This window comes from Sinocyclocheilus rhinocerous, unplaced genomic scaffold (genome assembly GCF_001515625.1).
Source record: "Sinocyclocheilus rhinocerous isolate Xijiao unplaced genomic scaffold, SAMN03320098_v1.1 scaffold1373, whole genome shotgun sequence".
NCBI lineage: Eukaryota > Metazoa > Chordata > Actinopteri > Cypriniformes > Cyprinidae > Sinocyclocheilus > Sinocyclocheilus rhinocerous.
In genome coordinates, this window is record NW_015641107.1 from 158312 (window position 1) to 173863 (window position 15552).

At 36.9% G+C, this 15552-nt stretch overlaps 1 protein-coding gene across 15 annotated transcripts in view; it reads right to left on the minus strand.

Annotated features, from left to right (window-relative positions):
* The window catches only part of LOC107754625 (calpastatin-like), a 38348-nt gene that overhangs the window by 14088 nt on the left and 8708 nt on the right, over positions 1-15552 (minus strand). For 11 of the 15 annotated variants that reach the window (XM_016571152.1, XM_016571158.1, XM_016571157.1 and 8 more), the window contains one exon: positions 176-238. In XM_016571152.1, the coding sequence (XP_016426638.1) occupies positions 176-238 (63 nt within the window). Of the gene's footprint in view, positions 1-175; positions 239-4565; positions 4703-13210; positions 13338-15552 lie in introns of those variants that run through there. The other 4 variants (XM_016571150.1, XM_016571159.1, XM_016571155.1 and 1 more) reach the window with 4 other exon arrangements.

Below are 15552 nucleotides of genomic sequence, written 5' to 3' on the forward strand. Positions count from 1 at the left end.
AAGGAAAAAGCAGACGGCTATCAACAACCAGTGGAGACATGATGGGTCGATAAATTTGTAGAGTGGACTATAAACCATTTTGTAGAATATGAGTCTTTCCATCAGACAAACAAATGAGATAATGTGAATAAATGGAGTAAATGAGAGAAAGACTGAAAACAATGAAGGATTTTACCTCATATTTTGCAGGATTCGCTGTGGAGACCTGAGATGTTGGGGTGGGTGTGACCTGCTGAGACTGCAAAAAGAAAGACAGAAAGAGAAGAGTTGAGTGTTTGAGAAAACGCAATGCATTTACATTATTATGAAAAGCATTACTGCTGCTATTAATAAATAAAAATGCATTAGTGCACTATGAAACCCATTACTTTCCCTGACCTTCTCACTACATTAAAAACAGCCAGAATCATATGCAAATCATGAGTTTAGTGTGAAACATAAGGTCATGCTGATAAAACCCATGAATGCATTATCAAACACACTTAAATATTTGTGAATGATTTCAAATGCGAGCAAAAATGTACCAAATTCAAATCAAATGCATCATTAATAGATACAAATACAAAACACTGAAGCAATAACAATCCTACATGACTTACTGTAAGGATTCAATTGTTCAGTAGCTCTACTGGTTTACAAACTGCATTTTAAAGGGCTTTTGTATAACTAGGCAAGACCTTTTAACCCCCAAACCACCATAATCATCATCACCGAACTTTAAACACAGCTGTGCCATATATGCAACTGCTTAAGGATGAAATGATGACAGCCCATGGCTCGTTTTTCTATTGGCCTTTACATTTTCTCAATGTTCTTCTACCCAGAAGGTCTGTGAACATAGCGTCAAGGAGCACCCAACATATAGATTTACTGCTTTGATGCTGCCTGAAGTGTTCTAACAAGCTCAGCAGGTTTGAGGTTATGTAACTGAATGAGGGTGGATTGTTGATGATGAAATACAAAGAACCAGAGATAATGACACAGTTAAATAAATACTCAATGTTATTCATGTGATAAAAGCTATTCCTTTAAAATCTGAAGTTGTTGGCCAATCAAGTGATTAGCGACAGGACATTTTGTAGATATATTTCTATTTATAGAGTATTGCACTGAATAGCCCCACCCACTGTGAAATCTCATTGGTCCAAAATTGACTTCCATGTAACTCTACATTAAACATCAACTATATCTTTTGATTGTGTCACATTGTCCTACATGACCTTCTTGACATAGAAAACAAGCTACATGGTTGTCATGGCAGGTCAGAGGAACTTAAAAGAATTTTAAAAATATAAAAGATCACTTCTTTTTAAAGACTACTTTGTCCTTTTACTTTCTTCATGTTCTTCAATTTATTAGATGTAATCATTAATAAATAAATAAATTCATAATGATAACAAAATATGATTAATGATGACAACAACAGTTTTTTATTATTTATTCCCAATAAATTGAAATAATATTAATATTAATAAAATAATAATAATAATAATAATAACAAACATCAAGCATTATACAGTCTTAAGGTTTTTCAGATTTATTGGACAATTATTAAACAATAAACAAAAAATATATAATTATTATAATCAATATTATAATAATTTGAAATAGTACTATTATTAGTATATAATTATTATTGTAATAATAACATTACTATAATCATTACTAGAATTATCATTATTATAATTATTAAAATAATCATTGTTGTTGTTGGTTGTTTGTTTTTTTTGGGATACTGACAGCCAAGAATGACAGGAAATAATGGCGTATGATGAGAAATGGCCAGATCTCTCAAGATCACACATCAGAGCATATGTGCTAACCACTAGGCCACAACTTCTACCACATCTTTAAATGAAAAGAAAGGGCTCACAGAATAGTCATTCAGGAAGACCCGTCGCTACCAAATAAGCCATGAAAGGGCCTTTAGCATACATTCAACAGTCGGTGTCCTTTCTCTGCGCCACTAAATAAAGATACATGAGCAACAATGATAATACAAGTGCTGGCTCGGAGCATATGGACAACATTAGAAAAAACTCTTAAAAGTATTTTTTTTTTTCGGAAATACTTGGCTGATACCATAATAACCCAACCCATTCAACAACAATACAACAGAAAAATGTGGAAACCCATAAGAGAGCTACTGTGAGTACATTAATTGAATGAGCATGGGTGTAGAGCTAAAGGTTGCGTGCAAGAAACCACCTAGATACATGCTTTTTAGTCAGGTAAACACTATGCATGCTCAGCAATAAAAAATAAAAAAAAGCATTATGGGTAAATTTGTGGGTAAACACAGGGCAGGTACGATTTAAAAGGACAATGTGTACAGAAGCACTGAAATTAATTTGATGCTGACTCAGTGCACTCAAAACAGAACTAAACATTCCACAGATCTCAATGTAACCACAACAGATGATCCTCCAAATAATGACAGAGTCAGCAATTTAAATATTTTTTCTATTAAATGTTGCTCAGCAATAAAAATAAAAAAAAGCATTATGGGTAAATTTGTGGGTAAACACAGGGCAGGTACGATTTAAAAGGACAATGTGTACAGAAGCACTGAAATTAATTTGATGCTGACTCAGTGCACTCAAAACAGAACTAAACATTCCACAGATCTCAATGTAACCACAACAGATGATCCTCTAAATAATGAGCAATTTAAATAATTTTGCTTTTAAATGTTATGCTTAAAATAGTCTAGGATGGCTTTTGCTGATGTCACTGACACAGACAATGTGTCAATACCCAAAAATAGGCCCAAAGGCACACATGACTCAGACCAGCCTAAATGACGAGCTCACATTGTTATCTCAGTATCATGATGGTCAAAATTCCTAATGGACAATCTAACTACTAATGGATCCCTCACACAACAATGTCTGTGCACATTTAGCAGAACAGTCCAAGTTTGACAACTCCTCCCAGAAACCTCACTGTGTTAGCAGGCGTTAGCTAATGTGACAAAGGAAATAGCAACACGGGTTGGGTACATACTACACAGGTCTTCTTCAACCTGTTTTAGCCTCCGTGCCACTCCCCACTTCTAATTCAACCATCCTGAAGAAGCAAGTTTGGTGGAGTCGCACATAGACACACCCTTTTAACATAACAACTGGTGATTTGTAAACAGAAGTAAGCTATGATAGCATATTAGCATTGATTCTTCCCAATCATCCCAATAGCTCAAACTCCCTCAACAGCACTACTAAACAGGATAAATCTGCGGTTTATAGGCCATCAGCAATTACCTCATTGTTTGATTCTATTCTTTAACAAAAATCATGACTAACGCACGTCTCCAGCCAGATTACCTCAAAAGTACCCTCTGTGGTTACAGAGTTAATCCATTGTGTGACATCTTAAGTTTCACATTCAAAACGTTTGTTTAAGACCAGCTATTAGGTAACTATGACGATAACATTTCTGTATTATGACAACTAAGATGTAATGACGATATGATGTTAGCAGTTAGCACTGAGGTTTAAGGATGGGAAGGTTTTACTAGCATAATGAGAGGTTCATTAGCGAATAGATTAGCATGACACTGGGCAGATTGTATTTCAAGACCAACTAGTTAAGTGACTGCAATCAATTCTGGGACTACAGAAGTGATTTACGCAAATATGATGAATTATGACTGATTCTGACTGATGATGACTTAAATGTTGGCTTGTACATTACAAATGACATAACATTATTATGAGGTAACATCCTGGATGTGGAAAATGACTTCAAGTTGCTACTTGCAAGCAATCAAGTATGCACTTCAAGTATGTACTAAATGGCCAGCAGCAAAGTGTAGGCTAAATGTAATCGTGAATGGTATAATATAGTAGAACTGAGGAAAATTCAATGCAAATAGTTTTGTAGATGCCGTAACTGCGTTCTTGTGAGCCCACAGCAATGGATTTATATTTTAAAACATTTAAAGTTGATGTACGTACAAGTGAGGATACAGATTCATGATGGCACTAGTGTAAACTACGCAACTCTATGCTAGATTCCATCTGGTTGTCACCTTCAAGCAAAATCTGTAACCAATCAGACAGGGTGTAGTGTGCTTGTTGCATTACAAAATGAATTCCTTCTCCAGCTATGCTTCCAGACATTATGTAGGCCTATTACCTCTTGACATGAGCGTAAGTAAAAATGGAAGGTTACAAAATATGAAAATGGCACACTGATGCCACAAACATATCTAACATGTGAACATACAGTAGTGACAGACAGCTCTCGTTCTGACATGCAGAATTGCTGATCATAAACTTAAAACCTTCTAAAGCTAAAACCAATGCAGTCAACAACAAAAAAGTAAACTTAGTAACCAGCTTTTTTAACAATTTCCTGATTAGATGAAGTCTGGTCAGACAAATCAGTAAGAGATGAACTGAGGTCTTTTCAGTCTCTCAGACAACAATGAAACGAGCAGTTTCTTTCGTGCCAAAAGCACTGTAATCATTTCCACAAACTGCAGTGCAGTTGGCACAATCTTTAGCTATCAGGTACAGCGGCAGGAAACCACAGACAGAAATGCAAGAGCTGCAGATACGTACCATCTGTAACAAAACAGTGTTCTGTTTCACTTTACTCTGTAATCCAATCTAAAAGAGAGTCACTTCAAATTCCTTCGGCCTAAAAAAAAAACAAAATATATCCCTTATGCACACATACACGCATATACTAACAGAAACACGCCCAGCAGTGAAGCCAGAAGCCTTCAACTCCTCCCACTCCACCACGTCAACAGCTGATGCCCCTCCCTCCAAGTGCAGAAGTGTTCTGACTGGTCGAGAGGGGAGAGGCTCCGCCCATCTGCACAGTGAGCCAGGAAAAATAAACACAAGACTGTTTCCATACTACTAAGGAAGTTGGAGTTGGGGTGTTGGTTATGGGTTTCAAAGATAGGCCCGACTGCAGTGGTTTGAAGGGGTCTGGGCTGATAAGAAGTTGTGCACGTTTCTGTAGAGGCTGGTGAAGAAAAAAGACGCAGTGCAGACCTTCCAGTTCATGCCTGTCAGACTGGGTGTGTCTGGTACACTCACTGCTCAGGAATCTGAACTGCACAACCTACCATCAGCCCAGAGAAAGAGAGAAAAGTATCACATACGCATCAATCCGCCACACCCAGAGCATGGAAAAAGAACAGAGAAATAGAGAGAGGGAGAAAAAGAGGGAGAAAATGAGTTAATGCACATAAGGTAAAAAGACAGAGGATGAAAAACAACTGGGTGAGTCATAAGCCCTGCTTTAAACGGAAGCTCGGACTTGCTGCAGAATTGGTGCCAGCGCTTATGTAAGAGGAACATGGTGTAGTTACGTAGCTGCTGCATGCTTCGACTCACTGTCTTCATATACACTCCTACTGGTAAAACGAAGGCTTAACTGGTTTGTCTGTTAAGACAGGATGCCATTTTGACTACAAACCCCAAACATGGCAAAACCAAGCCCACTTCTATGGTAGAAGAGCGCCCTCTGGTGCACACATTGGGCAGTCAAACATCAAAAGTTGATCAATGAGAACACTGCAAAAAAAAATTTTTTTTAAATCCCCAACTTTAACCCTCCCAGATAACAAAAATAGGCTGATGTGTGATAATTTGATGTGTGTGTGTGTGTGTCTGTGTGTGCAGTGATGGACAAAAATATTGGCACCCCTGCATTTCTGCCAGATAATGCACTACTTCTCCCAGAAGTACAAATTACAAATACTTTGGTATTCTCAGGTTTATTTCTTTTGTTTGTATTGGAACACACACACACACAAAAAAGCCAAATCTGAGACATTCTACACAGAACAAAAATGGACTGGACAAAATTATTGGCACCTTTTCAGAATCTTCAGAAATAATTGTATTTCAAGCATGTGATGCTCCTTTAATTTGTAATTAAACTCACCTGTAGCAATTCACAGGTGCTGGCAATATAGAAATCATACTTGCAACCAGTTAAAATGGGGAAAAGTTTAATCAACCTTTGTGTTGTGTGTGTCTATGTATACCACACTGAGCATGGAGAAAAGAAAGAAGAGTAAAGAATTGTCTGAAGATTTGTGAACCAAAATTGTGGAAAAGCAAGGACAATCTCAAGATCCATCTCCAGACATCTTAGTATTCCTGTGTCCACTGTGTGCAACATTGTCAAGAAGTTTACAGCCCATGTCCAGGGATATTAACTACAGTGCCATGGATGAAAGAGAAAAATTATGAAAGATTACAATGAAGGATTGTTCAAAGAGTGGATAAAGACCCTCGGTCAACTTCCAAACAAATTCACGCTGACCTGCATCTGTTGCCATCTGAATGAAAAGGGACAATATGGTAAGAGACCCAGAAGGACCCCACTGCTGACACAGCAACATAAAAAAGCCAGACTGGAGTTTGCCAAAACATACCTGAGGAAGCCAAAAATCCTTCTGGGAGAATGTCCTGTGGACAGATGAGACTAAAATATAGCTTTTTTGGTAAAGCACATCATTCTACTGTCTTCAGAAAACAAAAGGAGACCTTCAAAGAAAAGAACACTGTCCCTACAGTCAAACATGGTGGAGGTTCACTGATATTTTGGGGTTGCTTTGCTGCCTTAGGCATTGGATGTCTTGACTGTGTGCTTGGCATTATGAAATCTTAAGACTACCAAAGAATTCTGGGGCGCAATGTAGGGCCCAGTGTCAGAAAGTTGGGCCTCCGTCAGAGGTCATGGGTCTTACAGCAGGACAATGACCCAAAGCATGTTTCAAAAAGCACCCAAAAATGGTTTAAGGGTTTAATGGTCAAAGCACTGGAGAGTTCTGAAGTGGCCAGCAATGAGTCCAGATCTAAATCTCATAGAGCACCTGTGGAGAGATCTCAAAACAGCAGTTGGGAGAAGAAACCCTTCAAATCTTTAAGACCTGGGGCAGTTGGCAAAAGAAGAGTGGTCCAAAATTCCAGTAGAGAGCTGTAAGAAACTTATTGATGGTTACAGGAAGCGATTGATTTCAGTTATGCTATCAAGTATTGAGGGTGTCAATAATTTTGTCCAGTCCATTTTTGGAATTCTGTGTAGAATGTCTCAGATTTGGCTTTGTTTCTCTGCTTTTTTGTGTTGTTCCAATACAAACAAAAGAAATAAACATCAGAATACCAAAGCATTTGTAATTGCAACAATTTTCTGGGAAAAGTAGTGCATTATCTGACAGGAATGCAGGGGTGCATAAAACAAAACAGGATTTTAAAACAAATTTATTAGCCGCATGTATGCATGTATGTATGTATGTATGTACACACACACACACATCATATATATATATATATATATATATATATATATATATATATATATATATATATATATATATATATATATATGTATGCATGTATGTATGTATGTACACACACACACACATCATATATATATATATATATATAGACAAGATCTTTTAATAGATATTATAAGACCTTATAATGGATTTGATATAAAGTCTATTAGATCTTATTATATAATATTATATTATCTAATATAACTCAAAGTAAAAACATAAGATGCAGGGGAAGTAGAGCAAGGCAGGAAATTGGAGGGAGAAGTTGACAACAAAAGACGGTCTTGAAATTGCGTCCCCAGGAACACAACAGCTGTGTCATTAGTATTTACATATATAACGACCATCATGCCCAAAAACATAATTACTATGGTTTTTCTGTGGTACTGTATATTTCTATGGTAATACCGTAGAACATTTTGCACAGCTTAAATGCGTGTACAATCTCACATAAAGCTTTCGTCCAAGTGACAAAGATCACACATCGGTGACAGCAAAATCAGTCACAGTGGGTGCAGCTGGGCGGAGATTTTGAGGTTTACAATGCGCTTATCACAAAACACACCAAACTCCAACATACAACCAAAATCTGTATTTGTTGTCATGCGAATCCTGGAATGCAGTTGCATTCCACAAAGCCACTTTTGAGGCGGGGGACCTTTGAACGAAACCAAATAAGGGAAACAAGAAAGAACCATTGACCAAACGCAGCAGTGCTTGAGTTCAGTATCCAGTCCTGACAGAACAACTAAAACAACCAAGTCAGATTTCTTTACCGTCCATCTGTTTAAAGTCAACACGAATTGTCATTTCAACCCATTTTACTTCTATAATATGATGCATCGCTAAAATAAATAGGAATTACTTGGGGAAAGTGTTTTTAGAGATTGCTTGAATTGGGAACATGAAGCAGGTTTCAGCAGGACAACAGTGAGTGACTAAACAGGAGAGTTGCATAGCAACCCTTATCTGTTAATAAATGAGTCTGTCATCAGAGTCCCACCCAGACAGAGTTCGAGAGGTGACAGTGATGAAATCTAAGAATGAATCTCAGAAGGCCAGAGAGTCTATGTATGTGCAATTCAAGTTCTGCAGGCTCAGAACTGACAATCTGAATAGAAAACATTCGAAAACAAACCAGGCTCTGTAAACGCTCTACAGAACTTGGAGGTCGCTCTATTAAAACACTACTCTGTTTGTTTGAGCGGTATAGCTGGAGAAAGCTATCCGTTAGCATTCCCATTCATCTCAATGGCAATTAAAACATGATTTCCATGATAATTGCGGTGCTGTAAGTCAGAGCCTGTAGCACTAATTATAGAATTTATCATAGAGACCCCATGAAAGTGCATTTTTTTGTCTTGTGATGACGTGTTTGAAACCGTTTGGGTGGGACATATCAAATGGCTTGTCCCTTTTTAGCCAATAGTCTGTACTTCATATCACAAGATCAATATTTTTGTCAGTTTTCCCAGAAAAGAAAGCCTGTAAATTTTAAACACTGTAAATTTTAAAAGTTAATTTTGTCATATTTTAGGAGAAAACTAACATATAGAAAGTTTTAAAGCTAATGCTCCATGTCTGATGCTAAAAGCCACACACAACTCCCATTTTGATTTCATGTGGTATTTTAGATTCAGGTAGTGCATTTGCTTTCACTCACGGCTTTCCATTTGTGGTCTGGGTGGCCATAAAAGTTGGAAACTTTCACTGGCTGAAGATACACAGCCCCAAAAGTACACAAAAGACGTTTATTGTCATAATAGCACAACCTTTGAACTAGAGCTGCATGGGCAAAAAATCGAATGCGATTTTCATGCGCATCTCGTCAGTAAAGCCGCTTATGGTGATTAGTAGTAAATCTCCAGCATGTGCTTTCAGATGGAGCGGCATTTACTACACAGAGGCGTAGTTCAATGACAAGCTACACAAAATCGAGTTCAAATCGCAGGCGATTCATTGCCGATCACTAATCACCAGAAGCAGCTTTACTGACGAGATGCGCATGAAAATCGCATTCGATTTTTTGCACAGCCCTACTTTGAACAGATGGCAAGAAAGCAAGTAGAATTTTTTTTGATGTAAAGTCGGCAACACCAAAGCTCCAAAAATATCAAAAAATTATTATTTTTTTAAAAACCGTCGCATAGCATATGTGATGTTTCGAGCATGCAGGCTCTTCATCAGACAATGAACAACACTGATATCCCACTCTTTATAGGCCTACCTCCAGGTGATCAAAGGTCACATGACCGTACCATATTATCATGATAATAATAATACCAAAACAATAACATATCAACCAAGGAGAAAAACATGGAAACAAAAATAAAAATAAAAAACATATAAAGCTATGCAAAATACACGAATATAATTATCAATATATTGTTTAATAACATTAATTGATGCCTGCCTAGGTACATAAATACAAATCAATAACCACAAAGCGTTATTTATTATATGTAGATAGATATCTTATGTTTAAAGAAATGGACGAATATCAAAATCGTAAAGCGATTCAACATCCATGGTGACTAGAAGGACCGGATAATCAGGTAATGTCACATTATTCATGAGTTCGATAAAATCCATCGTATCTCTAATATAAGAAGGTAAAGACGTGACTAAAGGTTGTAAATGAAAATCAACGAAAGCCGAAATTTTTTCTGTAAGTGACCCAATTGCTGCCACTATGGGTCTCCCAGAAGGGATATCCTTATAAGGTTTGTGAATTTTAGGCAGCGTGTATAGTACCGGTGTGATCGGATGCTCAACACACATGTATTCATATTCATTTTTTGTCAACAAACCTGAATCCACAAACAGTTTTAAAGTATTGTGTACAGATGTTTTGTAATGAGCCAAAGGATTCATACTCAATTTTTTGTAAAAAACTGAATTAGAAAGTTGTCTCTGAATTTCAAATTCATAGTTTTGTCGATCTAAAATAACCACTGCTCCACCTTTGTCAGCACTTTGAATAACTATAGACGAATCTTTTTTAAGTGATTCCAATTCAGACAATTGTGCCTATTGTACACACATGTATGCATATACAAGCATGTTAACATATGAACACATTTGACTCACAGTTCTTGTTTTTGAACACACAAGGTGTGACACTAATGAAGAAATAACCTCCAGGTGTGATATGGTTGAGTCAGCACACATTATGATGCACAACATGTGCTCATAACTAAAAAAAAAATAATAATAATAAAATTTAAAAAATAAAATAAAGCCTTGTGACGTCTTTACTCTTTCAGGCGATTAGACAAACACACCCCAAAAAGCAGTCAATAATTTTAAAACACCAAATCTGGCAACATCGCTCTACCTAGCTCTCTTTCAGGTTCACACACACATAATCTAAAAAATCTAAGTATAACGACTTTGAAAGGGGCTGAAGGTACTCCTGAGGTCCTGCGCAGCAATGTGTCTATATTTAGTAGTTTGTTCTCCATGTGGTTTGTTAACTGAGTTTCTGTCCAAGAGTCAGGCATCTGAATTCAGTTTACTGTCTGTCACTCAAGCATAAAGCATAAACAAGTTCCAAAAACAGGTTCTGTTCCAAAATCTAGTTAGATGCCTTTTTGTCTACTGCCTGCTACTTAGGAAGCAATGTGCTACAGAAATAGCATCACAGAGACTGAGTTGACATTAGCATGCTGCATATACAAAAAATACATAATTAGATTAGATAATTAGAGAACTATTTTTATTTCTTTCAATCAATCATCATAATTAACTTAGTTAAGGTTTGCTAATTCTCCACAAATGACAGTACACGCGCCAGTCCCTTAGAATTTGGCCAAAACTGTCAGCATAATGACATCTAACTCAATTATGATGCCATAAAATGTTGCATAGGGAGGTTAACTCACTAGGATTTGCAACAGAGCTTTGGTGAATGGTTAAAAAAAATAGAGCTCTTGTACAGCTCATGATGTATGACATCATGCTTGCACAATGATTAGGCAATGAACACAATGTTTTTGATTCAGTCTCTGATCATGTTCAGAACATGTGGGAATCTCCTATATGGACTCAAGGGCGTTCTACCATGCCAGATGTTTAACCTCTACAAGACAGACACAAACACATGTTTGCATTCAAGATGAGGCTCTTGCATTCAGACAGTGTTCTGTATTAAGTCAACAGCTGAGAAATCTAACAGCCCATCTCTGAGACAACCTGGGGTACAAAAATACCATCACATGCTTTAAATACCCAATATTAGCTGCTGAATCTGCAAATACCCACACATATATACAGAAATAGAAATGGTTGTGTGTGCTATTGGAGTGTGCTGTTGGAACACATGTTCCTCTAGCTGTTCAGATCAATACTGCGTCACTAACGGAGTGCACAAACCACTGTAGATCAATAAACTCTACACTGTTACAATACACTTAGCTCACTTGACAACAGAATTAATGCTTAAAATAGTGTTGCAACTGTATTTTTTAAGGCTACCCTTATTTTGAGATTTTCTATTCATAATAACCCATAAATTGCAGATATTAAAGTTATATACTATTTTGTCCGAATAAATTGAAGACAAAACATTAAAAATTATAAATCAATTATAAATCAATTATAAATCAATATAATTATAAATCAAGAATTCTAAATGCTACAAGTAAATTGAGATTTACATTACATTTAACCATGGCATTAAATTATTAGTGTTTTTAAAGATTAATTTTCAGTGGGCATTGTATGTATGTACATATATAGCTTCTGTAAGGCTCGAATTAGTATGACATCTTTCAAAAAAAAAAATCAATATCGTTATTAAATTCTGGCCTGTCCTTCTGAATTGATCATTATATATTCAATATTAGTTTGTAAGTCTTTTAAAATAAAATAAAAGTCAAATTCTATTATTATTATTATTATTAACACCATTACTGTAAGCCATTAATCACTCACAATTATGCTCAAAATATGTTCTGGCATATAAATGATTAAAATCAATCAAAATAATTTAGTTTTTATTATAGTTCTTTAATATCAGTCGATATGACAGCGACTATTATGACAAATTAAAATAAGTAAACTTCTGAGTAGTCAACAAATGCACGATTAAATAATTTCATATCTCACTAGGATTTTTTTTTTTAAATGTTAAAATATCTGTACATAAATTTACAATGCACATTCGCACATTCTCACATTCACAGTGAAAGTGAGCAAGTATCATCCTTCGGGCCATTAACGTCAGTAGCTGATGCTGAACCAGGCTGGCATGTTGCGCTGTGGGAATGTGCAGCACTTGGATAGCAGCCCACTGGACAACATCAGCCACATAGAGAGCTCTGCTCATGCTCAAAATGACACAGCTACCTTTCACCTATCCTTTTAGAAAAAAACCTTTTGTTGAATGGAAAGTTTCCATGGATGTTAAAGGGTCTTCATGGAACCATAGATGCCAATAAAGAACCTTTATTTTTAAGAGTGCATAATCATTTATAGTCTAATGAATCACAGCGCACTTTTAAGGAACACACCCAGAAACGCTATCAACAAACAATTACTGCACATTGCAACACCTGGATTTGACATAATATTGCCAGTAAAACAGATAACAGAGACTGAAAAGTCCTTGGTAGAGCTGCAGCTTTAAGTGCTAAAAGTCCCTATAGTTAGACTTTTTATAAAACATTTCCCAGCATTCCTCAGACATTCCAGTCATCCTCCTCCCTCGGACGGTTGCTGTGGGACCAAAGCCAAGACCTCCTGACCAGCACACAGAACAAAAACTCAGGCTCACATTTAAAATCCTCACACTGTCAAGTCAATCACTGCACCTCAAACACACTTGCACAATATTAAACAAACCCTTCCATGCACGGTACTCTCTAAGACCTCAATACAGTTAGATCCAGTAAGCGACACCTGTTGCTCTTCAGCGATGTCCTGCAGGGCCGGTTGGTCCCGCGTGCCGCGGATCCAGCTTAAATTCTGGCCCATGTCTACTGGTGCTGAGTGTGTGACGCCGTCTCTGTGGCTCTGCTGTGTCTGCTGTCTGAGCTACAGCATGTTCCAGGCGCAGGGAGCAGGGGGAGGGGCCAGGGGAGTGGTTAGGACCAAAGGGGTGGGGCTATGGCACGCACTGGAGGTGGAATCAAAAGGAGGGAAGGAAGGAGGAATGGCTAAATAGGGAAGCACGTGGAATTAATACCGACTGACCGAGACGTCTAACACTTTTAAAGAAGCGATAGCCAGGACGTATGTTAATGTTCACATGGTATGATCCAAAGGTAAAAGTTTATGGTTATTTTTATGGTGCATTTGAAAGCCATGCATACAGATACTACAATTCTTGAACCAACAAAACAAAGTACAAACTAATTCAAATGGATTTACGGTAACTTATAATTCATAATGGCAAGGACTATGTGACAAAAGGTGATTGTAGTGAAAAAAAGTGAACTTCCCGTGCTTTATTAGTGCATCTGTTGCCAAATAAGACTATGTTAAAGACACAGTTGCACCAAAGAGAGAATTCTGAGAATCTTTTCATGTAATATGTCGTTTCAAACCTGTATGACTTACTTTCTTCTGTGAACAACAAAAGATGATATTTTGAATAACGTTGGTAACCAAACTATTTTGGTTCCCATTAACTTCCATATTTTTTTTGTCCATACACAGTGGAAGCCATTGGGATTTGGGAAAGTGCTTAGTTACCAACATTCTTCAAAATATCTTCTTTTGTGTTGCACAGATGAAAGTCAAACAGATTTGAAAGGGCATGAGGGAAAGTAAATGGCAGAAATTTCTTTTTGGGTGAACTATCCATTTAAAGCATTAAACCCAAAGAAATCTGTAAAAACACTCCTAATCAGAATGTGTAACCAGCAGGAAGTCACATGTCAAGAGTAGGAAGCATGATATCTTCACATTGAGCATCTAGCAAGAGTTAAATTTCGAGAGTTGGAATCAGGGACTTGCACTTATGAAACACGGTGCACTGTCTCCACCCCAAACGCTGAGAACAAAGTAAGCCTGTTGAGTGAGACAGGCTTGGGTGTGAACATCCACAATTTTCAACTGACATCTCATCAGATGTGGACATGCAGTTATGCGTGTTAGACAACTGAAGACAGCTAATCGAGCATTGCAACAAGCATTTTTTTAGACCATGAGAAATCAGCTTACCTACAAACTCTACCTGGAGCTAATTCATTGCCTGAAAGTAATTACATAATCTTTCAGAAACTTGTGCAATCAAGTAGTCTTCACATAAAAGTAGACTTAATTCAGAATAGAAGTTACAACGGTGATGCAAAAGTGTCATAAAAATGAAAAATGTGTTTTCAATTAATAATTTCAATTTAATTGACTAAAATATTGACTATTCTAGTAGCTTTTTTTGTTGTTAGATTGGGCAGGTTTTTTTTATTTTTTTCAGTTCCCAACTTGACAGGTAACATTGTATACATTGGGATCAGGCTGATATAAACCAAGGCTAATTTTGCATGTTGCTTAAATGAAAGAAACAAATTCTAATCTTCGATATTCTGTGTTATATTATATGATCTAAGAATAATTTCATGACTATGAAATATCTTCTTTTGCAAGGTAGTATATTTACAACCTTAGGACTTAATTTTAGGAGATATCAAACCTCTCAACTCTCGAAGTCACCACCTTGCATTCCTGAGGGCTTCATTTCGAAATATGAAGCCTTAATCAACAGCAGCACACTGAAACGCTTCGCATCAATCCTCATGATGTCGATTGAGAAAGAAGCCCAAAGGAACCTGACATTATACATGACATGACTAATTATTTCCAGAGCGCTACTTAGAAAAAACACAAACACTGCAATTAGATAACAGTCACAGTCAAACGGGGGGGATTTCTGAAGGATCATGTGACAATGAAGAGTAATGATGCTGAAAATTCAGCTTTGACATCACAGGAATAAATGACATTTAAAATGTATTCAAACAGAAAACAGTTATTTTAAATTGTAATAATATTAATAATATAATAATTAGGGTTGGGTACCGAAACCCGGTACCAATATAGCACTGGTACCTATGTAACCGGTATGTACTAGATCCGAATCAGAAAGCAGATTTCGGCGCCTCATTTCGGTGCCATGCCTGAGCGATCGATTGAAATATTTGTCCTCTGGTTCTCCGAAACGGATATAAGAAGCATCATCACTGGCACCGCACGTGAAAAATAATTTCCCGACTGAGAAAATGCACGTGAACTCAAGTCTG